We start from the raw sequence: 21,775 nt of genomic DNA on the forward strand, positions 1-21,775 counted from the left end.
AGGAAATAAAAACTCCCCCTGAATGTGAGGTCAGGTTGTGACCCCACCTTTTGCTTTTGTGTTCATTTGGGGCAACCAAAGGTTGTGAAGGACATCCTATAAAGCAATCTTTTATATTCTTTATGGTCAGAAATGCATTATCTTACCTTGTGAATTTGTCTTTCATTAGGATGAAACTTCTGTTCTTTCATTCCATGTTTTCATAATTCAGGTACAGAGATAGATCCTGTCCCAATTCTGGCACAAAGCAGAGAGTGTGCTCTGACAGGAAGAAATCCTGGAGAGCTTCCCTCCAGTTCGGGTCGGGGATACTCTCTGAACCGATACTGCACGAGTGCAGTACCAAAGGCAAATTGAAGTTATTGTGCAAATGCAGCATACTTACCATTATATAGAAAATGACAACAGTGATGCTTGCTTGCTTGTATGCTGCATTCACCTCATCCACTGTCTGCCCGTGGAAGTTGAAGTATATCGTAAGCGCAAGTCTTGATGCGAAATTTTAAAGAGTGAAATGATACAAACAATACTTAGACTTGATGGTCATTTACTGCTTCTCACTCATCAGATATTACCAATGCGTCTAATTCCCCCCAATCAGCTAGATAATAAGCTGTCCAACCTTACATCAATTTACTGATTTTGGTGGAATTGATTAACTGCCTTCTCCTTTTGAGCCGCATTGTTGCTGCGAAATGGTGTCACTGCACCCGGCAACCATGAAGGAACAAATGTAACACCCTTTGTGCTGCGCCACCTGATCTCGAATAGTATGTCCGCTACACTTTACTTAGTCCTCTACATTACCATCACCAGGCATGACCATTTCCACACAAGATTCAACCACCTTCCTCTGATACTCAATGTCATTAACAGGGGAGTCCAGAATTCAACTGGACAGCCCAATAGATACTGTCAGAGGCTGCATAGTAGAGTACCAAACAGGCTGCTTGGACTATACTTCTGAGCAGTAGGACCCCGTAGCACGAACTCGACCCCCTTCATGACTTTCATTAAAATGAACACATTCAAGCATGCACTGGAAATTCTATACATTGCAGTATTATCACACATATTCAACACTACTTTTGGACTTAATCTTATTTTAATGGCCAAACGTAGCAAAATGGATGTACCATTTCTCCGTATCACTTACGGGTGACTGCAGAACGAGGTGGCGAGTATCGGCAGGCACGTAGGAATTCCAGACCAGTGCCACAAGTGGACCTTCTCCAGTATCAATCCACCAGAGAGCCCTGAAATTAGGCAGTTTACCACCAGCTGGAGACAAAGGAAACTACTGAGACAATTTGACATTTCAAATGTACGACCTAAATCAAAGAATGAACTGTTTTTATTTCAGATTTTTGAACATCTTCTATCAGAGAATGACAAGAACAGTACAACAATCATGACTTTAGCATCTAACTGTTGTGGTGATTTCCATTAGGAGACATCAAGTCTTCATTTAAGAACCATGTCATATGAATGTATGAATTAGGAGCTGTAGGGGGCATTCAGCCCATGAGTTCCTTCCATCATCTAATAAGATCATGGTTGATCTGAACAGCACTCCCCACCTCACCTCCAGCCTTCATCTAAACAGCCCCAATCATGAACACTATCTAGTGCTTGTAAATGAATGGAAAGGAAGAGAATGTAGAGAATGTAAAGGAAGCTTAACCCAAAAGCAGAGCAGCAGAGATGATTTACGCTGCATAATAAATTTAATAATGGACTGCAAAATAATAAGCCATGAGGGGCTACAAGCCAGAGAGAACAGATGCTCAGCACAATAGTAACAGGTTAACTGAAGGCTAGGAGCAACTGGTTGAGTATGGCAGGCTTGATGAGTGAATAAGGACTGTTGACAAGACCTGGGGTTAAATAGGCTGCAGGTGACGAGTTAGAAACAAATGGCTGGTGACTTCTCTTAGCTGGGTGGAGACGGAGGGATGCAGGCATGAGCAGGACGAATATTATTTCTCAGTTGCTCTGAGAAATAGTTCTGGCTAGGAGAGTAATAATAAATGAAAAATAAATGCAAAACCATATCCGCCTTATTACAGACAATCTGCCATGTTGCTGTGAGTGGACATTGAATTTTATTAAATTTGATTGGTCTGAACTGCACCACAGAACTTTTTATGGTTATTGGTTATTAATATTCATGAAGTCTAAACAAATTGAAAAAATCTAATCTCTTTAATTTCAGAAACTAATTACTTTTTTGGTGATTTGAAACCATGATCATCTTCAAAATAGTATTCATTATTGGCTGATCAAGATAACACGTGATTTATTTTATATTAATGACACTACCTTTAAGAGAAGGTTGACAGATTTAATTTCATCCTCAGCTTGTTTTACTTTGTCTTTGCCTTGTTAGCTTCAGTTAAGGTAAAATTCAATGGCCTAGAAATTCAATTGTACATGAAAACTCACACTAACAAGGCATTGTAGAGAGGACCTGTGCTGTTTGTCCCAGTGCAGATAGGACAGATGTAGAAGGACATAAAAAGAGTAAGTTCAACAAATAATAAGGGAAGTGGTTATTGTACAAAAGGATGTTTCAGTTATACAGAGCATTGGTGAGACAACGCCCAAACTATACAGTATAAACAATGTACCAGAATATAAAAGCAAGGTTGTAATGTTGAGGTTGTTGAAGCCTCACTTGACGCATTGTGAGCAGTTTTGGGCCCCTTATCTTAGAAAGGATGTGTTGAAACTGGAGAAAGTTCAAAGGAGGCTCATGAAAATGATTCCAGGATTGAACAACTTGTCATATGAACAGTGTTTGATGGCTCTGAGCGTGTATTCACTAGAAGTCAGAGAATGAGGGGTGACCTCGTTGAAACTTATCAAATGGTGAAAGGCCTTGATAGAGTGCATGTGGAGAGGATGTTTCCTATGGTGGGAGAGTCCAGGGCCAGAGGACACAGCCTCAGAATAGAGGGGCATCCTTTTAGAATGAAGATGAGGAAGAATTTCTTTAGCCAGAGAGTGGTGACTGTGTGAAATTCTTTGTCACAGGCAGCTGTGAAGGCTAAATCATGTATATTTATGGCAGAGGTTGATAGATTCTTGATTAGTCAGGGCATGAAGGGGTATGGGGAGAAGGCAGGAGATTGGGGCTGAGAAGAAAATTGGATCAGCCATGATGAAATGGCAGGGCAGATGCGATGGGCCAAATGGCTTAATTCTGCTTCTATATCTTATGGTTTTATGGTATTTGTCCCTTTATTTTAAGAGGGTGAGTGGTTTTGTGAAGAAATACTGAATAGACTTAACTTGGATCTTCTGGAATTTCGAAGAACAAGAGACTTGTTTGAAGCAGTAGGACCCTGAGGAGTCCTATTGCGTAAATGTGGAGAGGAGGCTTCCTTGTGGGAGAATCTTGAACAAGAGGTTTCTGTATAGAAATCAGGTTCAACATATTTAAAACAGGGATGAGACCTTTCCTTTGTCTTGGAGAGATGTGAGTCTTTGGAAATCTCTTTCTCAAGGATGGTGGATGGCGTCTTTCAATGTTTTTTAGATAGATAATTGATAACAAAGGGAGTGAAGATTAATACAGGTAGGCAAAATCACAGCACTGGGGTCCCTGTAGGAGCAATCATGATCTTATTAAATTGAGAGACTGAGTGTCCTACTGCTACTCTTAATTGACAGGTTTACAGGTTCATCTCAGGTAAGGATCTGTGCACTTTGGTGGCATGAATATCTGACAGTTTTGCATTAGCACACAGTAACCAAAAATAATCCTAAAGATTCTGCATCCTAAATTGCACAGGTAAACATCATGGCTGCCCTTTTAAAGGAGAAAATTACTACCATTTGTACCCACAGTTGAAAATCATTGTGCAGCTTGTGTTGAATGGAATGGGCATCCTGTTCCTCCAGTGCTGACCTTGAGATTCCAGTGAACAAGCTGGTACTGCTGGAAACAGTCAGCGGACAGGCAGCAACAGTGGAAAATTCACCTGAAGTATGAACTGTTTCTCCCTCCACAGGTGTTGTCTACTCTGCCGAGTATTACATTTCTGTCCTTGCTTCAGGTTTCTGGCATCTCTAGAGTTTTGCTTCTGACCAGGAGAGAGTCTGGGCATTTAGAGAGCCCAGAAACCCCATCAGGGCAGAGGGTAGCCACATGAGGCAATGGTCAGCTAAGTCAAACTGCACAGTGAGGCTCTAAAGATCTGACCCCATTGCCAGAGTAATGATTTTCAGGTAGGTTTCCTTAGTCAGAGTGTTCTGTGTCTCCATTTACAGCGAAGGAGGGCTTGCCCTCATCCTCCCTCCTCCTGCTCCTATTTGTGATCAAGTTCCAGTGGTACTAAACACATCCCCTTTGTTACAGACAAGTTTAGCAGCCAATGGTTCAACAGAGAAAAAAAAATGCCCCCTGATCAGTTCGTCCCAGCTGATCTTACCAAGGTCCCATCCAATTACGTTCCCAGCAAACCTGCCCACAATGAAGTAACAAGCGTAGATCCCTTTAACAGTCTCTTCAGTCACTATAAACTTTCACATCATTGAAAGACTTGTATGAGTTCCACATCTTGGGAGATCCCCATCATCAGGGTCTACAGTATCTGACACAAGAGATTCTGCAGATCCTGGGAATCCAGAGTAAAGCACACAAAATGCTGGAGAACCTCAGCAGGTCAGGCAGCATCTATGGAGAAGGATAAATAGTCAACATTTCATGCTGAGGTCCTCCATTATACATACTGCCTGACCTGCTGGGTTCTCACAATGAGATTGCTATCAGGAAATCTCCACTGCACAAGTTCCCGTTTGTGCACACCTAACAAGCTTTTGCATAAAAAGTACTGCTGCCTGAGTACATAAAGCAAGGTGGATAGTTGGATAGTTTCCATGGCATCATGCTCCAATGAGAGGACAAAAAGAACCTTGTATCCAATCATCACAATCATGCTCCAATACATTTCTTGTTTACAATGGGCAGTGATACACACAGAAGTTATCTACCCCTCATTCTGGATCAATAATTCTAGCATCCCAGAATAGCTCCCCTTCTGCTCACAATACTCACCACTATAGTTAAGAAAATGTAAAATATGATGGAGATCAGCGACTGCCAGGCTGAATTGAACACCTTTTTCTGTAGGCTCAGTGGGAGAACTGACACTGTGGTGATGGTGACTAGTAATAAAAAAAGCTGCCAAGGTGTAACCTGTCAGGGGAAAGCAGAGGAGATTGTGAAACAGTACAAGCAGAGGACCACAGAACACCACGTCCTTCACTCACGTTATCAGCAGTCACGACCGAATTTTTTCTGTTTCACCTGTACCTCTACAGGTCCAAAACAACCTAATTTTGCTTTGCTTAATTCCAACTATTACCTTATGGATGCTGGATTAAGCAGAGATTCAATGTGCTCACACAAAGGGTTATAAAACCTATTATATTGAAGAAGATTCCAGTGATTCAAGAACAGCTTCATCCCCCCTGCCATCTGATTCCTAAATGGATATTGAACCCATGAACAATACCTCACTTTTATTATTTCTGTTTGTGGACAGGAAAAAACTGAGTTAATATTATTACCACTGGACAAGCTTAAACCAAAACTGGTCAATTCCAAAATAAACTGAGAAAGTGATTAGACTGAAGTTCTTGAATTTAACTTTGAGTCTAGAAGGCTGTCCTCCAAGAGGACCACAACCTTGTCATTGTATTTGGAGGCTTGCGTGCCCCAATGACCTGCAGAGCTATGCTGGCTTTATGTTCTTGGTAGGACCACCCGTGCTAAACAGGTCAAAGGGTAGAGACCAGACTGAGAGTGGTCCACCGGTCCTCTAGGTTCAGGGGTTCAGCTCAGGTTAGCAACCCTGACTGGTAAAACAAAATTGTTCCAGAAACAGCAGTGAAGAATCCTTCTACATCTGAGTGTGATGGTATTCCTGGGACTCCACCCGAGATCTGTGTGACTGACAGAGGTGAAAACTGAGAGGAAGCTACTGATATGATGAACACCACCAGAGGTGGAGGATTTTCATTGCTGCCCTAATTAACAGAGGCAGAATGGGCTGTGAGTGAGTTAGAAGGCTGTAATGTGCCCAAATTTAAGTTGAGGTGCTATTCCTCAAGCTTACGTTGAGCTTGGTTGGAACCATGAGGAGGCCGCAGACTGACTGGTCAGATTAGGAGTGGACAAAGAACGAAAGTGACAGGCAAACATAAACTCGGGGTTGCCACTGCACACTGAACAAATGTGTTCTACAAAGTAGTCGCTGGGTTGCTCCACCTTAGAGGAGACCCTGTTGTGAGCACTCAAAGCAGTACACAAAATTGGAAGAAGTGCATGTAAATTACTGCTTCACTTAGAAGGTCTCCTGGTCCCCGGATGATGGTAGGGGCAAGGTAGAAGAGCAGGTGTTGCCATCACCTGCAGTTGCACAGCAAAGCAACATGAACTGAGGAGTGGTTGGTGGAGGTGTTTGAGAGGACTGGGGAAAAGTCCATTCAGAATGCTGTAAGGGTGGGAAGGAGGGGAGATGTGCCTCATGGTGGAATCTTGTTGCTAGTGGTTGAGATTGCAAAGCAAGATCCAAGTGAGGTTTGTGGGGTGGGGATCGCTAGGGTGTTCCACCCTTGTCTCTCTGAGTGGGAAATAAGATGAGATGCGGCCAAGGGCCCTGAACGTGGTGGTGGAGGGGAGACCGCTGTTAAGGCAAAATGAAGATCCCCCAGAAGCAGCTGTGCACGACTCATTGTGAGTGGATCTCAGTTGTCTAGAATGAGCCTTGGTTGTTACCTGTCTGGCAGCCAGATGACTGTTTGCATTTACCATCAATGACCCTGTGAATAACGGCCACTCGACAAGTTACCAGAACATCAACACATACCCAAGGACATATACTGTGTTGAGACTGCAACTTATTTGAGGTGGAGTGGGGAAGAGACTACAGAGAAAGGAACAAGGAAAATAGAAAACAAACTCAAGCAATGGGTTTCCTTAAAAAATGTGTGGACTTACTGAGGATCCCGTCAACCTCAGGAAGAGGATGGCTACCAAATCTTCCAAGGAAGCAAAGACAGCGATGCAGGTCCCCAGCAATAAGCCGATCATACTGTAAGCAGAAAATCAGCAACCCACTATATTAAAGTCAACTGCAATACTGTATAATTATCTTTTAAATGTTTTACCTGTACCCGCCTCTGCCATTTCCTCTGGCAGTTCATTCCATATACCCACTAACCTCCGGTGAAAAAGTTAACCCTTTTAAATATTGTTTAAACCTATGCCCTCTGCTTTTTGATCCCTGAAAGGGACCAGGTGGAGGGATGGACTGGGAGTGAGATTGTGTTTCTGCCATAGTGAAGCAGGTTTGGATGATATGGCCCAGATCCCTGTTGTTCACAGTTCAGGCGGGACCCTGGGAGGACAGCTTGAGGTACAGGGAGGAGTTTCCAAATCCGCCCCCTCCCACATCCCCTCCGTCACCTCAGCCCAGTCCTGAAGCTCCTGGATTGTCAGGAAACTTCCCCCTCAGCTGAGGGGAGGGGGTTGCTGGACTCTCGGACTCTCTCTCAGCTTAGGGCAGGCGAGGCGGGGTGGGGTGCAGGATGAAGGCTGGAGCTTGGGGTCTAGTCATTCATCACCTCGGAATCAACCTGAGAGAGATAAGTATAAAGATTAGCTTTTATTTGTTCCACGTACATCGAAACATCAAAACATACAGTGAAATGCATCGTTTGCATCAACGACCAACACAGTCCGAGGATGTGCTGGGGGCAGCCCACAAGTGTCACCCTACTTCTGGTGCCAATATACCATGCCCACAACTCATGAATTCTAACCTGTACACCTTTGGAACGTGGAAGGCAACTGTAGCATCCAGAGGAAACCCACGCACTTAGAAGGAGAATGTACAAACTCGTTACAGACGGCTGCGGGATTTGAACCCTTATCGCTGGCACTGTTAAATGTTATGCTAACCACTACACTACCGATCCAATGTCCTGAGTGGGAGAGGGGTTGCAGAGGGAGGTTGAGTTGGGGGCTGCAGGTTAACTTGGTGTCAGGCAATGCGAGCCTGCTCCTTCGAGCCTCTTCTGTCTTGGGACCCTGACTCATCCGAAGTCTCGGTGTCGCTGACTGTGACCACAGACAGAGGGACCAGCTTGTGGTTCACATCTTCCCCATCATTGCTGGTGTAGCGGCAGGGCGGGAGCAGGCCCATCAGCCTGCTGACCTTGTTCTCCCCATCTGTTGATGAACCCTGCCCTTCTCACCACTCTCCCCACCACACATCCGTCACTCCTGTCCCAGCCCATGTACCCACTCTGAAATGACCCATGAGGGGCGACTGGGAACACATAATAGATGTTGGCTTTGCGGGATCCAAAGAGTGAAGAGATTAGGAGGAAGTTCTGAGTGAAACGAGGAATCCCGGCATCAGAGGCCTGTAGATGTGTAGAATTCCCCCTCAGAGGGAGGGATGCTGAAACCCAAGGCCAACTGAAGTAAGAATCATACAGCATGGAAGGAAGCCCTTCAGTCCATCTAGTCCATGCTGACCATGATCTGCTCTAAGCTAATCCCGCTTGTCAACAGGGTTCCAAGGAGATCACCCCCTGTAATATTATTCATAGAGGGTACTATGGAAGTATAAGCTCTTTTTTTTATCTACTCCTCTTTGTTTACTCAAATGTTTTGACAAGATTATTTTCCTTCCATTACGAGGTGGCATTGTAGCACAGCAGTTAGTGCAACACTCTACAGCAACGGCTATAAGATTGGAGTTTGATTTCCTCCACTGTCTGTAAGGTGTTTGTACATTCTCTCCATGACCGTGTGGGTTTCCTCCAGGTGCTCTGGTTTCTGCCCACATTCCAAATTAGGGTTAATGAGTTGTGCGCCTACTATGTTGATGCTGGAAGCATGGCAACACTCGTGGGCTGCCCAGCACAATCCTCACATTAGATCTGACGCAAATGGTGCATTTCACTGTATGTTTCAATGTACAGCTGACAAACAAAGCTAATCCATAGAATCTTTAAATCACACTATTTCAAAGCAATTGAAGTGCTTCGAAGTTTTTCACAAATAATTAGGAATGAAAATGTTTATAGTGCTAAAATACAACAGCAATTAGCTTTAATATAGCAAAAGTGTCCTGAAGTGCTTCAGAGTACGGCCAGAGAAAATAAAATGGCCAAGCAGGGGATAACAGAAACAAACAAAAAGTAGGGTTATGGTTAGGGTTAGGATGAGGATTACAGTGAAGGAGAGTCATTGATGAGAATAAAGGAGGTGGAGATTCAATGAAGTTTATTGGGAATGTTCAGATGTGTTGGGCTCTGTGGCTAACTGCATAGACATCAATGTTGGAACAAACAGAGGAGGATTTCACAAGTTACAGTAAGGAACCTAATTCAAGATTGTCCAGAGAAGTGAGTACTAGTTTGCAAACAAGAAACATGAGATTCAGCTGACTTCCTACATAATCACCCAGTATTTCTGTGGATTTTGCTTCTATTAAGACCCAAGTTAGATAGACTACTGAAAAAGAAAATTCAAATATTTATGCTAAAAAGTACCTTGGATGAAATCAGTATTGATAGCTGACTTCTTAGTATAGGATGAAATTTAAAGACTGGTAGGAGTGGTCAAAGATTTCCAAGTCAATGGGAAGGAGATCGATTTTCTCTTTATATGAAAGTGTAAAATGGGTAATAGCAAGTCAGCAGTCCAGTTTACAGCTCTCTTGGGTTTTATTTTTGTAGACTCCAAATACCTCTTAAACATGTTTTACGCTTTTGCACAAAATCAAATTCTAACCCCAGGGATATAGTCAAAATAATGAGATATCAACAGAGCACAGTTTCCAGTCTTATTCTTATGATAATGCAAAGCAGAAAACATCAGTGTAAAACAGAGGAAGAGAAAATGTAAACTAAACACTATAACTCTGTAACATTCTATGTTCTATATATTCTACATGCATTGCTCTGCAGTCCTTTTCCAAGAACTAGACTGAGGTCCTTTAACATCTGCTGGATGATGCTGAGGATGTTCTACGAGTCTGTGGTGGCCAGTGCGATCATGTTTGCTGTTGTGTGCTGGGGCAGCAGGCTGAGGGTAGCAGACACCAACAGAATCAACAAACTCATTCGTAAGGCCAGTGATGTTGTGGGGATGGAACTGGACTCTCTGAGGGTGGTGTCTGAAAAGAAGATGCTGTCCAAGTTGCATGCCATCTTGGACAATGTCTCCCATCCACTACATAATGTACTGGTTGGGCACAGGAGTACATTCAGCCAGAGACTCATTCCACCGAGATGCAACACAGAGTGTCATAGGAAGTCATTCCTGCCTGTGGCCATCAAACTTTACATCCTCCCTTGGAGAGTCAGACACCCTGAGCCAATAGGCTGGTCCTGGACTTATTTCCTGGTGTAATATACATATTACTATTTAACTATTTAAGGTTTTATTACTATTTAATTATTTATGGTGCAACTGTAACGAAAACCAATTTCCCCCGGGATCAATAAAGTATGACTATGACTATGACTATGACTATGATGACTATGTCTGATAAAAGTTCAGTCACCTTCCCCTTAAATGTGCAGGGAGACCAAAGTTGCAAACAACACTAGATATCATAAGAATCCCCACCCTCAGGGCAAGAAATCCACTACAGGCAAATTTATTGAGGGTGCCTTACCTTATTTCCACTACTAATTTTCCTGCTGTTCCATACGAGGCTTGAGCTAAAATGGAAATTGTTAAGTTTGGTCAATGTTAATTGAAAATGCCCATCTGTGGCACATCTTTGGAAAAGGCAGAATGGAGGGTCTGAAAGAGAGAGAAAGTCCACCAGTTTTCTGGGTGGGTGCTGCTTTGTGAGCTAAGCAGGGAAATGGTTTAGTTAATGAGAACGTCTCGGGTGACTCAGGTATGGAGATGAAACAGACTCCAGATGCTGAAACCTGGAGCAGCAAACAAAATAATGAAGAGACTCAGCAGGTCAGGTAGCTTCTGTGGACAGTCAATACTAAAGGTTCTTCACTTTTCTCCACAGATGCTGCATGGCCCAATAGGTCCCTGCAGCATTTTGTTTTGTAACTAATGCTTGTTGAGTACATGCATTCACTAATATTGAAATACAGCAATATTTTTGCTCTCTTCTAGATCTTTCCATGGCTTTTGCTTTTTGGCTTTGACGTAAGTGGTTCTACAAAAGCTTGGATAGATTCCTTAAAGCAGAGGAGGAACAGAGCAGGAGCTGGCCGCAGGCCTGATCCACATGGTAGTGACATCACAACTAACCTGTGACTAACTCCCTTGATAGTTATCCTAAGATCTTTGTGGCAAATTGATGGTGCCACTGTGGTAAACATCCATCCATTAACTTATTAAATAGTGTAATAGGAATAAGGAGCCAAGTGGCATGCTGTTTCTAGTTCTTCTGTTCGTCATCATTTACAGTGCCTCAGACTCTGCTTTCTAATTTTCGTTCCATTGAAGTTAATGGATCTGAATTTCAGACTGCACAGCTGCTACTATGGAGAGATAATTAGTACAATCAACTCAGAATGTATTTCTACCTAACATCCTTAAATTCTTTTTATTATCAGACATTTGGCAATCTCAGAACTACAATTAAAAATTGATTCAGCAACAATTGACATTTTCCAGAGAGAGTTCTAATTGCCTACCATGCTCTTCATGTAGCAGTGTTCATAACTTCATTTCAGGAAGATTGCACTTTCATTTTCAGGTTATGGCCAAGAGACTGGACGTTATATCAGAAGGTGTACTGAACCAGAGATGGCCAACATATCTTTCACGTGTGAGCTCTTGCAACGTAAATCTAATTCAAAGCTGGTGGCACAAAGCAGGTGAAAGGCCATGGAACTTGGGGGGTGCCGGTGATTTATTGTGGAGGAAGGATGGGCCTTCAGTTGAGTGGGGAAGTCAACGTTCAAGACTCACATTGAAGAATTCAGTGGGGATGGAGTGAACGAAAGTGGTGGGGAAACTGCTGGAGTCAGTTATCAAAGATGTGATAACAGCACATTTGGAAAGCGGTGAAATGATCGGACAAAGTCAGCATGGATTTGTGAAAGGAAAATCATGTCTGACGAATCTCATAGAATTTTTTGAGGATGTAACTAGTAGAGTGGATAGGGGAGAACCAGTGGATGTGGTATATTTGGATTTTCAAAAGGCTTTTGACAAGGTCCCACACAGGAGATTAGTGTGCAAACTTAAAGCACACGGTATTGGGGGTAAGGTATTGGTGTGGGTGGAGAATTGGTTAGCAGACAGGAAGCAAAGAGTGGGAATAAACGGGACCTTTTCAGAATGGCAGGCGGTGACTAGTGGGGTACCGCAAGGCTCAGTGCTGGGACCCCAGTTGTTTACAATATATATTAATGACTTGGATGAGGGAATTAAATACAGCATCTCCAAGTTTGCGGATGACACGAAGCTGGGTGGCAGTGTTAGCAGTGAGGAGGATGCTAAGAGGATGCAGGGTGACTTGGATAGGTTGGGTGAGTGGGCAAACTCATGACAGATGCAATTTAATGTGGATAAATGTGAAGTTATCCACTTTGGTGGCAAAAATAGGAAAACAGATTATTATCTGAATGGTGGCCGATTAGGAAAAGGGGAGGTGCAACGAGACCTGGGTGTCATTATACACCAGTCATTGAAAGTGGGCATGCAGGTACAGCAGGCGATGAAAAAGGCGAACGGTATGCTGGCATTTATAGCAAGAGGATTCGAGTACAGGAGCAGGGAGGTACTACTGCAGTTGTACAAGGCCTTGGTGAGACCACACCTGGAGTATTGTGTGCAGTTTTGGTCCCCTAATCTGAGGAAAGACATCTTTGCCATAGAGGGAGTACAAAGAAGGTTCACCAGATTGATTCCTGGGATGGCAGGACTTTCATATGAAGAAAGACTGGAAGAACTGGGCTTGTACTCGTTGGAATTTAGAAGATTGAGGGGGGATCTGATTGAAACGTATAAGATCCTAAAGGGATTGGACAGGCTAGATGCAGGAAGATTGTTCCCGATGTTGGGGAAGTCCAGAATGAGGGGTCACAGTTTGAGGATAGAGGGGAAGCCTTTTAGGACCGAGATTAGGAAAAACTTCTTCACACAGTGAGTGGTGAATCTGTGGAATTCTCTGCCACAGCAAACTGTTGAGGCCAGTTCATTGGCTATATTTAAGAGGGAGTTAGATATGGCCCTTGTGGCTACGGGGGTCAGGGGGTATGGAGGGAAGGCTGGGGCGGGGTTCTGAGTTGGATGATCAGCCATGATCATAATAAATGGCGGTGCAGGCTCGAAGGGCCGAATGGCCTACTCCTGCACCTATTTTCTATGTTTCTATGTTTCTATGAATGCGGATTCAGGATTAGGCCTGAGCATTGTCAGACGGTAACATGATGGTTGGGAACATGACTGAGCTGGGGTTTGATAGCAAGCATTCCTGAAGCATGTCCTCAGTGATTAGGACGGAGTTGGAACTAAAGGCTAAATGGAGACTTACCAGTTGGAAGACTCATTTTCCAAACTGATGGTCAAGGGCTTGGTCAGCTCTTAAGTAGCTGGGAAGCAGCCCTTAGCTGCCTCCTCTGATGAGCCAATGATGGATTGTGCCATGCCAGAACAAAGTAGTGCTTTCAGCAGGAACAATGCCGAAGATGGAGTTAATTTAGAATGGTTGGCTGCACACTTAAAATTCAAACCACAGCCCTGACATCCTTTAGCTATTTATCATAATCCTTGCTTGAGGTAACTTACATCCTGCATTTTTATACAGTGAGAACTCACCGAGACCAAAGTATGTTTTGCATTTAGCTGAAGTTGCCGCTTCAATCAGCATTACACTGGAGCTGTAAGCCAGCCAGGAGCTGCATGCCAGCCAGGAGCTGCTGATCAGCAGGAATGATCCCAGGACTACACCACACTAGAAACATAATAAACAAACATCAGCCTTCAATGTTAACTTTACAGCACTACTCTGTGGTGAAATAATTTTCGCTCTAGACTTTATAAAAAATCAAGACATCATTAAAAATTAGAGAATGGCTCATGTTTTTAAAACAGCTTTCCTGATCTTAGGTCATTCAGAAGAATTTTGTGGCCAGTGACAGATTTTTGGACATGAGGCCATTGCTTTATTGTAGGAACTGGAAGAAAGTCAATGTAAAATCCCACAAAGAGCAGAATGATAAATGACCAGATAATTTATTTATCATGATATTGGTTGATATATTTTGTCCATGTTGTCAAAATCAACTATTTGTTCTTCTTTGAAATAATACATTGGAATCCACTCACTGAGAAAATAAAGACCTCAACTGGACACTTTGTGACACAAGTATACTCAGTGGTCACTTTATTAGGTACGCCTATACACCCACTCATTAGTGCAAGTAACTAATCAACCAATTATGTGCAGCAAATCAATGCATAAAAGCATGCAGTTGTGGTCAAGAGATTCAGTTGTTGGTCAAAACAAACATCAGGATGGGGAAGAAATGTGATTAAGTGACTTTGACTGTGAAATGGTTTTGGTGCCAGATGGGGTGGTTTGCGGATCTCGGAAACTGCTGCTCTCCTGGGATTTTCACACACAGAACTCTCTAGAGTCTGCAGAGAATGATGAGCAAAACAAAAATCATTCAGTGAGTGGCAGCTCTATAAATGCCCTGTTAATGAGAGAGATCAGAGGAGAATGGCCAGGTTGGTTCAAGCTGACAGGAAGGTGACAATAACTCCATGTGTTACAACAGCAGTGTGCAAAAGACCATCTGGGTGCACAGCATGTTACACCTTGAAATGGATGGGCTACAGTAGCAGAAGACCATGAACACAAACTCAGTGGCCACTGTATTATGTACGTAATAACGTGGCCACTGCGTGTCTATCCCTGCACCTTGAGATCTCCATTAGTATTTCTTTTTCTCAGGCAGACTTGTTTTCAGTGTGTTATTTATTAAGAAAGTGGAAACCACAGACTCTTCCACAGATGGACAAAGGCTCCCTGGCAGGGTGAATGATTATAGACAGTTGGAAAGGCAATGCAATCTTTTCGCTATTTAATCAGGGTACTGTGTGCTCCTAATGGATGAACTCCAGGTTCTCAGAAGTATCCCCACCAAGTTCTCCTTTTGCATTTTGGGTGGCTATCTTGGTGATTCATAAACAGTGCACTCCAGCCTAAAACTACACTTCCTTAGTCTCAAAGATACCACCAGTTTGTGTCATCTTCAAACTTACTAATCATCTCTCCTACATTCACATCCTAATTGTCAATGCATATAACCAACATTAAGGATGCCAGCACTGATCCCTAGTATTAAGGCTTCTAATAAAAGTAAACAACTGTCCCCCGCCGCCTCTTATTCCCAAGCCAAGCTCTCAAGTTGTTGTGGCTTTACTGACTGAGCCAACTCATTAGTAAGCAAGATATTGAAGCAATTTACCCAATAGTGAGACGCTTTCAGCAAAACCGGCCAAACTAAATAGTTGACTCAATCATTTAACAAATACAGCATAACAAAAGGAACTGGTAAGACCGATCAAACTGGGTGTGCAGTGAACATCCCAGAATATCTTCACAAAATAAAAAACAATATACTGGAACATAACCTCACTTATACACAAGATTATCTCCGAAACAATGATCTAGAATATTATAGGATCATATAAAAGGTTACAGAATAGAACGAGGGAATTTTACCCATAATTTCCATGTCAACTCTCTTGTGGTTTTTGTTTCCATTCTCCAACTCCTACATAAAGCTTTGCAAATTGTTCCTCATCACATAGTTAGTCTCCTCCACACATCCACAATGTAACCTGCCTTCATCACATCAGCAGATGATGCATTCTACTTTCCAATCACACTATGTTAAAAAAAACCTTTCCTTCGCGTTACTGTCCGTTCTGTTCTGTCCTGACCTCTCAATGCTTTATATGCTTCCATCTGTCACCCTCAGCCTTCTCTCCTTGAAAGAAAATAGCTGAGCTTCTCCCATCTTATTCCCATAATTCCCATGTTTGCTGTTGTGTGCTGGGGCAGCAGGCTGAGGGTCGCAGACACCAACAGAATCAACAAACTCATTCGTAAGGCCAGTGATGTTGTGGGGATGGAACTGGACTCTCTCACGGTGGTGTCTGAAAGAGGATGCTGTCTAAGTTGCATGCCATCTTGGACAATGTCTCCCATCCACTACGTAATGTACTGGGTGGGCACAGGAGTACATTCAGCCAGAGACTCATTCCACCAAGATGCAGCACAGAGCGTCATAGGAAGTCATTCCTGCCTGTGGCCATCAAACTTTACACCTCCTCCCTTGGAGGGTCAGACACCCTGAGCCAATAGGCTGGTCCTGGACTTATTTCCTGGCATAATTCACATATAACTATTTAACTATTTATGGTTTTATTACTATTTAATTATTTATGGTGCAACTGTAACGAAAACCAATTTCCCCCAGGGTCAATAAAGTATGACTATGACTATGACTATGACTATGACTATGACTATAATTGTAGTCTTACACCACAGGAACTATTTCATAAATCTCCTCTGGACTTTCCCCAGTATTTCTTTATCCATGTGATAAACAAGCAGACAGAATTAAACACTATTCGCCTGTCGGATCTGAAATTTTGTTTATTGAAAGTTCAGCTTGACTCCCTGATCTCATATTCTATGTCTCAGCTGATAATGCTCAGATATAGGATCATATTAATGAACTGTTGAGTTTTGAGTTATTTTTTGTTACATATTTGTAACAAAATATCAACAGCAATGAGGTGCATCACAAAGGAGGTGTTGAACTGTTTCTTTGAATAGACTGATCAAAAAGATTAAGGCACATGCGATCAGAGATTTGGTAGATCTGGCCACAGAGGAACACGGTGGAGAAGTATATTCTGATTTGATGTCTGTGGTCAGTAGTAAGCTGCTTAGTAAGTATGCAGATGACAAAGCATTGGCGGAGTAGTGAGAAAGGTTGTCAGATTACGTGCTCGGTTCCACTGTATTAGGTACCTGAGTGTGCTGTAGCTGATCTACTTCAAGGTTCAATGTACTGTGCATTCAGAGACGCTCTTCTGCACACCACTGTTGTAACGTCAGGTTATTTCAGTCACTGTTGCCTTCCTGTCAGCTTGAACCAATTTGGCTATTCCCCTCTGACAAGGCATTTTCACCCCTAGCACTGCTGTTCATCGGACTTTTATTGGTTTTTCACACTACTCCCTGTAAATTAGGGAATTGCAATCAGAAATATCATGGACATATGACTTGATTTATTTTTGTTTTGTAGCCAGCAGTACATTGCAATACATAACAATAAAAAAGCTAAAAATTAAAATAAGAAATATGTACTTATATATGTATATATAAATTAAATTAGTGCAAATAGAGAGCAGAAACAAAACAAAAAGTGAGGTAGTGTACATGGGTTCATTGTCCGTTCAGAAATCTGACGGCAGAGGAGAAGAAGCTGTTTCTGAAATGTTGGGTGTGTATCTTCAGGCTCCTGTGCTTCCACCTTGAGGGGAGCAATGAGACGAGATCCTTAGTAATAGATGCCACCATTTTGAGGCATAGTCTGTTCAAGATGTCTTCAGTGCTGGGGAGGCTAGTGCCCATGATGGAGCTGGTTGTGTTTGCCACTTCCTGCAGCTTTTACTGATCCTGTTCAGTTATCCCTTCATACCAGACGGTGATGCAACCAGTTAGAATGCTCACCACAATACATCCGTAAAAAATTCCAAGTGTGGTGACATACCAAGTCTCCTCGAACTCCTCATGAAATGAAGTTGCTGTTGTGCCTTCCTTGTAATTACATTAATACATTGGGCCCAGGAGAGATCTTCAGAGATGTTCACACCCAGGAATTTGAAATTGCTCATCCTTTCCACTGGTGATCCCTCATGGTGTGGTGTGGCCTGGTGTGTGTTCCATTGGCCTCCCCTTCCAGAAGTCTACAATTAATTCCTGACATTGAGTACAAGGTTGTTGTTGCAAGTGGAGAGTAGAAGAAGAGTAGAGGGGATGAGAATTTTTTTTTCCAGAAAGGAGAAATTAATGTTCATGCCATCAGGTAGGAGGCATAGGTATCAACTTCTCCATCCAGTAAAAAAAAATTTCTCCCCCTCCCCTCTTCTTTTATTCCCCACTCTATCCCCTTACCTTTTCTCACCTGCCTATCTACTCCCCCTGAGTCCCCTCCTCCTTCCCTTTCTCCTGTGGTCCACTCTCCTCTCCTATCAGAGTCCTTCCTCTCCAGCCCTTTACCTTTCCTAACCACCTGGTTTCACCTCTCACCTTTGAGCTATCCTCCTTCCTCTCCCTCCACCTTTTTATTCTGGCAACCTGTCCCTTTCTTTCGAGTCCTGAAGAAGAGTTCCGGCCCAAAACAGCAACTGTTTACTTGTTTCCATAGACGCTGCTTGAGCTGCTGAGTTCCTCCAGCTTTTTATGTGCGTTGCTTAAGAGCACTGATCCCTTAAATACAGTGCAATATGAGTCTGAATCCCTAAAGCAAACTGCAGCATGTGCTCTCTCCTCTCTACCAACTTCCCTTGTGGATCTTTTCTGTGCACACCTGCTTCCTGTTTTGGCTTGCTGCTGTGACCTTCACTTCAGCATGGACATTGCATAACCAGCTTCTACCTTGTCTACAAGCATTTTACCCATCAGATAGCATCAATGCTGTGCCTGTGCTTACTTTCGTAACTGGCTGACGACTGAAGTTGTCCATGTAATGCTACACATTTCCTCTACGTAACTGTGTTTGATTAACTTCTTTTAAGAGTTTCACCAACTTAAGTGTCAGGTGACAAGGAGCCCTCCTTTGGAGGGTGTACAGGCTTAAATTCACCTGTCATATTGGAACTGATGCCTTGTCCTTGGGAGTTTATCAGCTCTAAAAACCTACGAACCAATTCTTCTGCTCTTAAGCTACAGAAGGTCATCAGAAACCGTGTCTTGGGGCACCTGTGGTTAAGTTATTTATTGAAGTTGTTTATCAATAAAAAGGCCAGACTTTAATTTGCTTGTTGCTTTTCGCTAGGTCAGAATGTTTTTGATCTGAAGTTTGCTCAGCAGCAGTGATCAGATCAATCTGACAAATGATCTGCATGACAGGAGCTCCAGAATAAGTTTGCTTCAGGTCTTCCAATAAATCTCATCGGTCTTATCCTTTTCCCACTAAGCTTGTGACCAGCGTCCTTTATGTACTGGCGCTGGTGCATTCTGGTTCCTTTTTTAATTAGTCTATAGAGCTGAATATTGTTGATACTCATAAACTCACTGAGACAAGAATGATCAAGCTAACACAATCTTTATTAGTAACTGTCAGCCTTCAGCTCTTGTAACCATGTTACAAGAAATAACCGATTGATAGTCGCAACCTTTCAACCATAAGGTGACATTCTTCCAAGTGTTTAAAAGACATGCACCGTATTCTGCATTAATCACACATCAAATGTCACCCAAATATTTTGTAAATATACTGCTGAACCTTAATGTGAATGTGAGCAACAGTCTCATCACCAATCTCATCAGAAGAGCACTTTGCACTATTTACTAAGGAATCAAACTAGACATGTATATTAAGAACTGAAACACATAGCGAGTCTATTAGCCCTAGAGGAGTGGCAAAGGTGCTTCAGTTTGATAACCTTTTAAAAATGTTGCTTGATGTATGGATTGTTCTCAGTTTGTATCCTGGTTCTAACTAAAATATGTGGTGCTCTCTGAACTTGTAGTTCAAGTTCAATTGTCATTCAACCATACATGAATACCCATGAATACACCTTCATGAAACAGCGTTACTCCAGGACCAAAGTGCAAAACACAGTACCAACAGTCATTCACAGCACAAGGCACATACAGCACATATAAGATAGAGTAAAACACAGTCACACACAATAAAATATAGTCCAAGTCCCTGAGTCCTTGAATGTTGCAGGAGTCTGCAGTTGAACACAATAAATCTTGTAGTAAATATATATCTGATGGTCAAAGCTCATGATTAAATCAATACTCTTTTTAAACCTCTCCCTACTATGGTCGAAAGTTCCCACCTGCTTCAAATGGGCAACAATTATACCAGTGCCCAAGAAGCGTAGTGCGAGCTGACTTAACGACTATCACCCAGTAGCACTCGCATCTACAGTGATGAAATGCTTTGAAAAGTTGGTCATGGCTAGAAAGAACTCCTGTCTCAGCAAGGACCTAGACCCACTGCAATTTGCCAATCACCACAGTAGGTCTATGGCAGATGCAACCTCAACGGCTCTTCACACAGCCTCAGATCACCTGGACAATATAAACACTCTGTCAGAATGCTGTTCGTTGATTATAGCTCAGTGTTTAACACCATCATTCCCACAGTCCTGATCAATAAGCTACAGAACCTAGGCCACTGTACCTCCTTGTGTAATTGGATCCTTGACTTCCTAACTAAAAGACCACAATTTGTGTGGATTGGTGATCACATCTCCTCCTCAATGACAATCAACAGTGATGTGCCTCAGGGGTGTGTGCTTAGCCCACTGCTCTACTCTCTCTATACCCATGACTGCGTGGCTAGGCACAGCTCAAATACCATTAATAAATTTGCTGATGATACAATCATTATTGGTGGAATCTCAGATGGAGATGAAAGTGTGTATAGGAGTGAGATATACCAGTGAGATAGGTAGGAGTGAGATATTGCAGCAACAACCTGGCACTCAACGTCAGTAAGATGAATGAGCTGATTGTGGACTTCAGGAAAGGTAAGATGAAAGAACACAAACCAATCCTCACGGAGGGATCAGAAGTAGAAAGACTGAGCAGTTTCAAGTTCCTGGTTCTCAAGCTCTCTGAGGATCTAACCTGGTCCCAACATATCAATGCTGGTATAAAGAAGACAAGACAGCAGCTATATTTCATTAGGAGTTTGAAAAGATTTGGTCTGTCATCTAAAACACTGGTAAGCTTCTATAGATGTACCACAGAGAGCATTCTAACAGGCTGCATCGCTGTCTGGGATGAGAGAGGGTGGTGTGGTTACTGCACAGGACTGAAAGAAGCAACAGAAAGTTGTAAAATTAGTCAACTCCATCTTGGGCACTAGCACTCGTAGTAACCAAGATGTTTTCAAGGAGTGGTGCCTCAGAAAGGTGACATCCATTATTAAAGACCCCCATCACCCATGGCATGCTCTTTTCTCATTGTTATCATCAGGTAGGAGGTACAGAAGCCTGAAGGCACACACTCAGCAATTCAGGAACAGCTTCTTCCCCTCTGCCATCCGATTCCTAAATGGACATTGAACCCATGAACACTACCTCACTGTTTGGTAAACCTCTCTTTTTGCACTATTTTAATCTATTCAATAGAACAATATACATATATATACTTACTATAATTTATTTATTCTTTCTATATTATCAAGTACTGCGTTGAACTGCTGGTGCTGTTAACAAATTTCATGAGACATGCTGGTGATATTAAACCTGATTCTGATTCTGCTCATTCATTTGAAGTTAATGCATGTCATGGCGGTGATAGAAGGTTTCAGAAAATTCTGCCTGCGTCAAAATTGTAACTGAATCTGCTCAATGGTAGGAAACAGGGGGTGATTCAAGGTCCACTCTCCTACAGGAGGCCTGTGGCTAGTAGAGTGCCCCAGGAGACAGTGACGGGGCCTCTATTTTTCATTATTTATGTAAATGGTGTGGATGTGAATGTACATGGTG

The 21,775-nt window shown here is 42.7% G+C and overlaps 1 protein-coding gene across 1 annotated transcript in view; it reads right to left on the reverse strand.

The window, feature by feature from the left end:
- The window catches only part of LOC134351957 (putative sodium-coupled neutral amino acid transporter 10), a 97,241-nt gene that overhangs the window by 24,336 nt on the left and 51,130 nt on the right, over nucleotides 1–21,775 (reverse strand). The window contains exons 2-7 of the mRNA XM_063058924.1: nucleotides 13,832–13,967; nucleotides 10,707–10,752; nucleotides 7,010–7,103; nucleotides 5,063–5,203; nucleotides 1,157–1,281; nucleotides 386–488 (exon numbers count right to left, since the gene is read on the reverse strand). Coding sequence (XP_062914994.1) covers nucleotides 386–488; nucleotides 1,157–1,281; nucleotides 5,063–5,203; nucleotides 7,010–7,103; nucleotides 10,707–10,752; nucleotides 13,832–13,967 — 645 coding nt within the window. The remainder of the gene's footprint in view (nucleotides 1–385; nucleotides 489–1,156; nucleotides 1,282–5,062; nucleotides 5,204–7,009; nucleotides 7,104–10,706; nucleotides 10,753–13,831; nucleotides 13,968–21,775) is intronic.

The sequence above is a fragment of the Mobula hypostoma genome, chromosome 9, assembly GCF_963921235.1.
Source record: "Mobula hypostoma chromosome 9, sMobHyp1.1, whole genome shotgun sequence".
Classification (NCBI taxonomy): Eukaryota; Metazoa; Chordata; class Chondrichthyes; order Myliobatiformes; family Myliobatidae; genus Mobula; species Mobula hypostoma.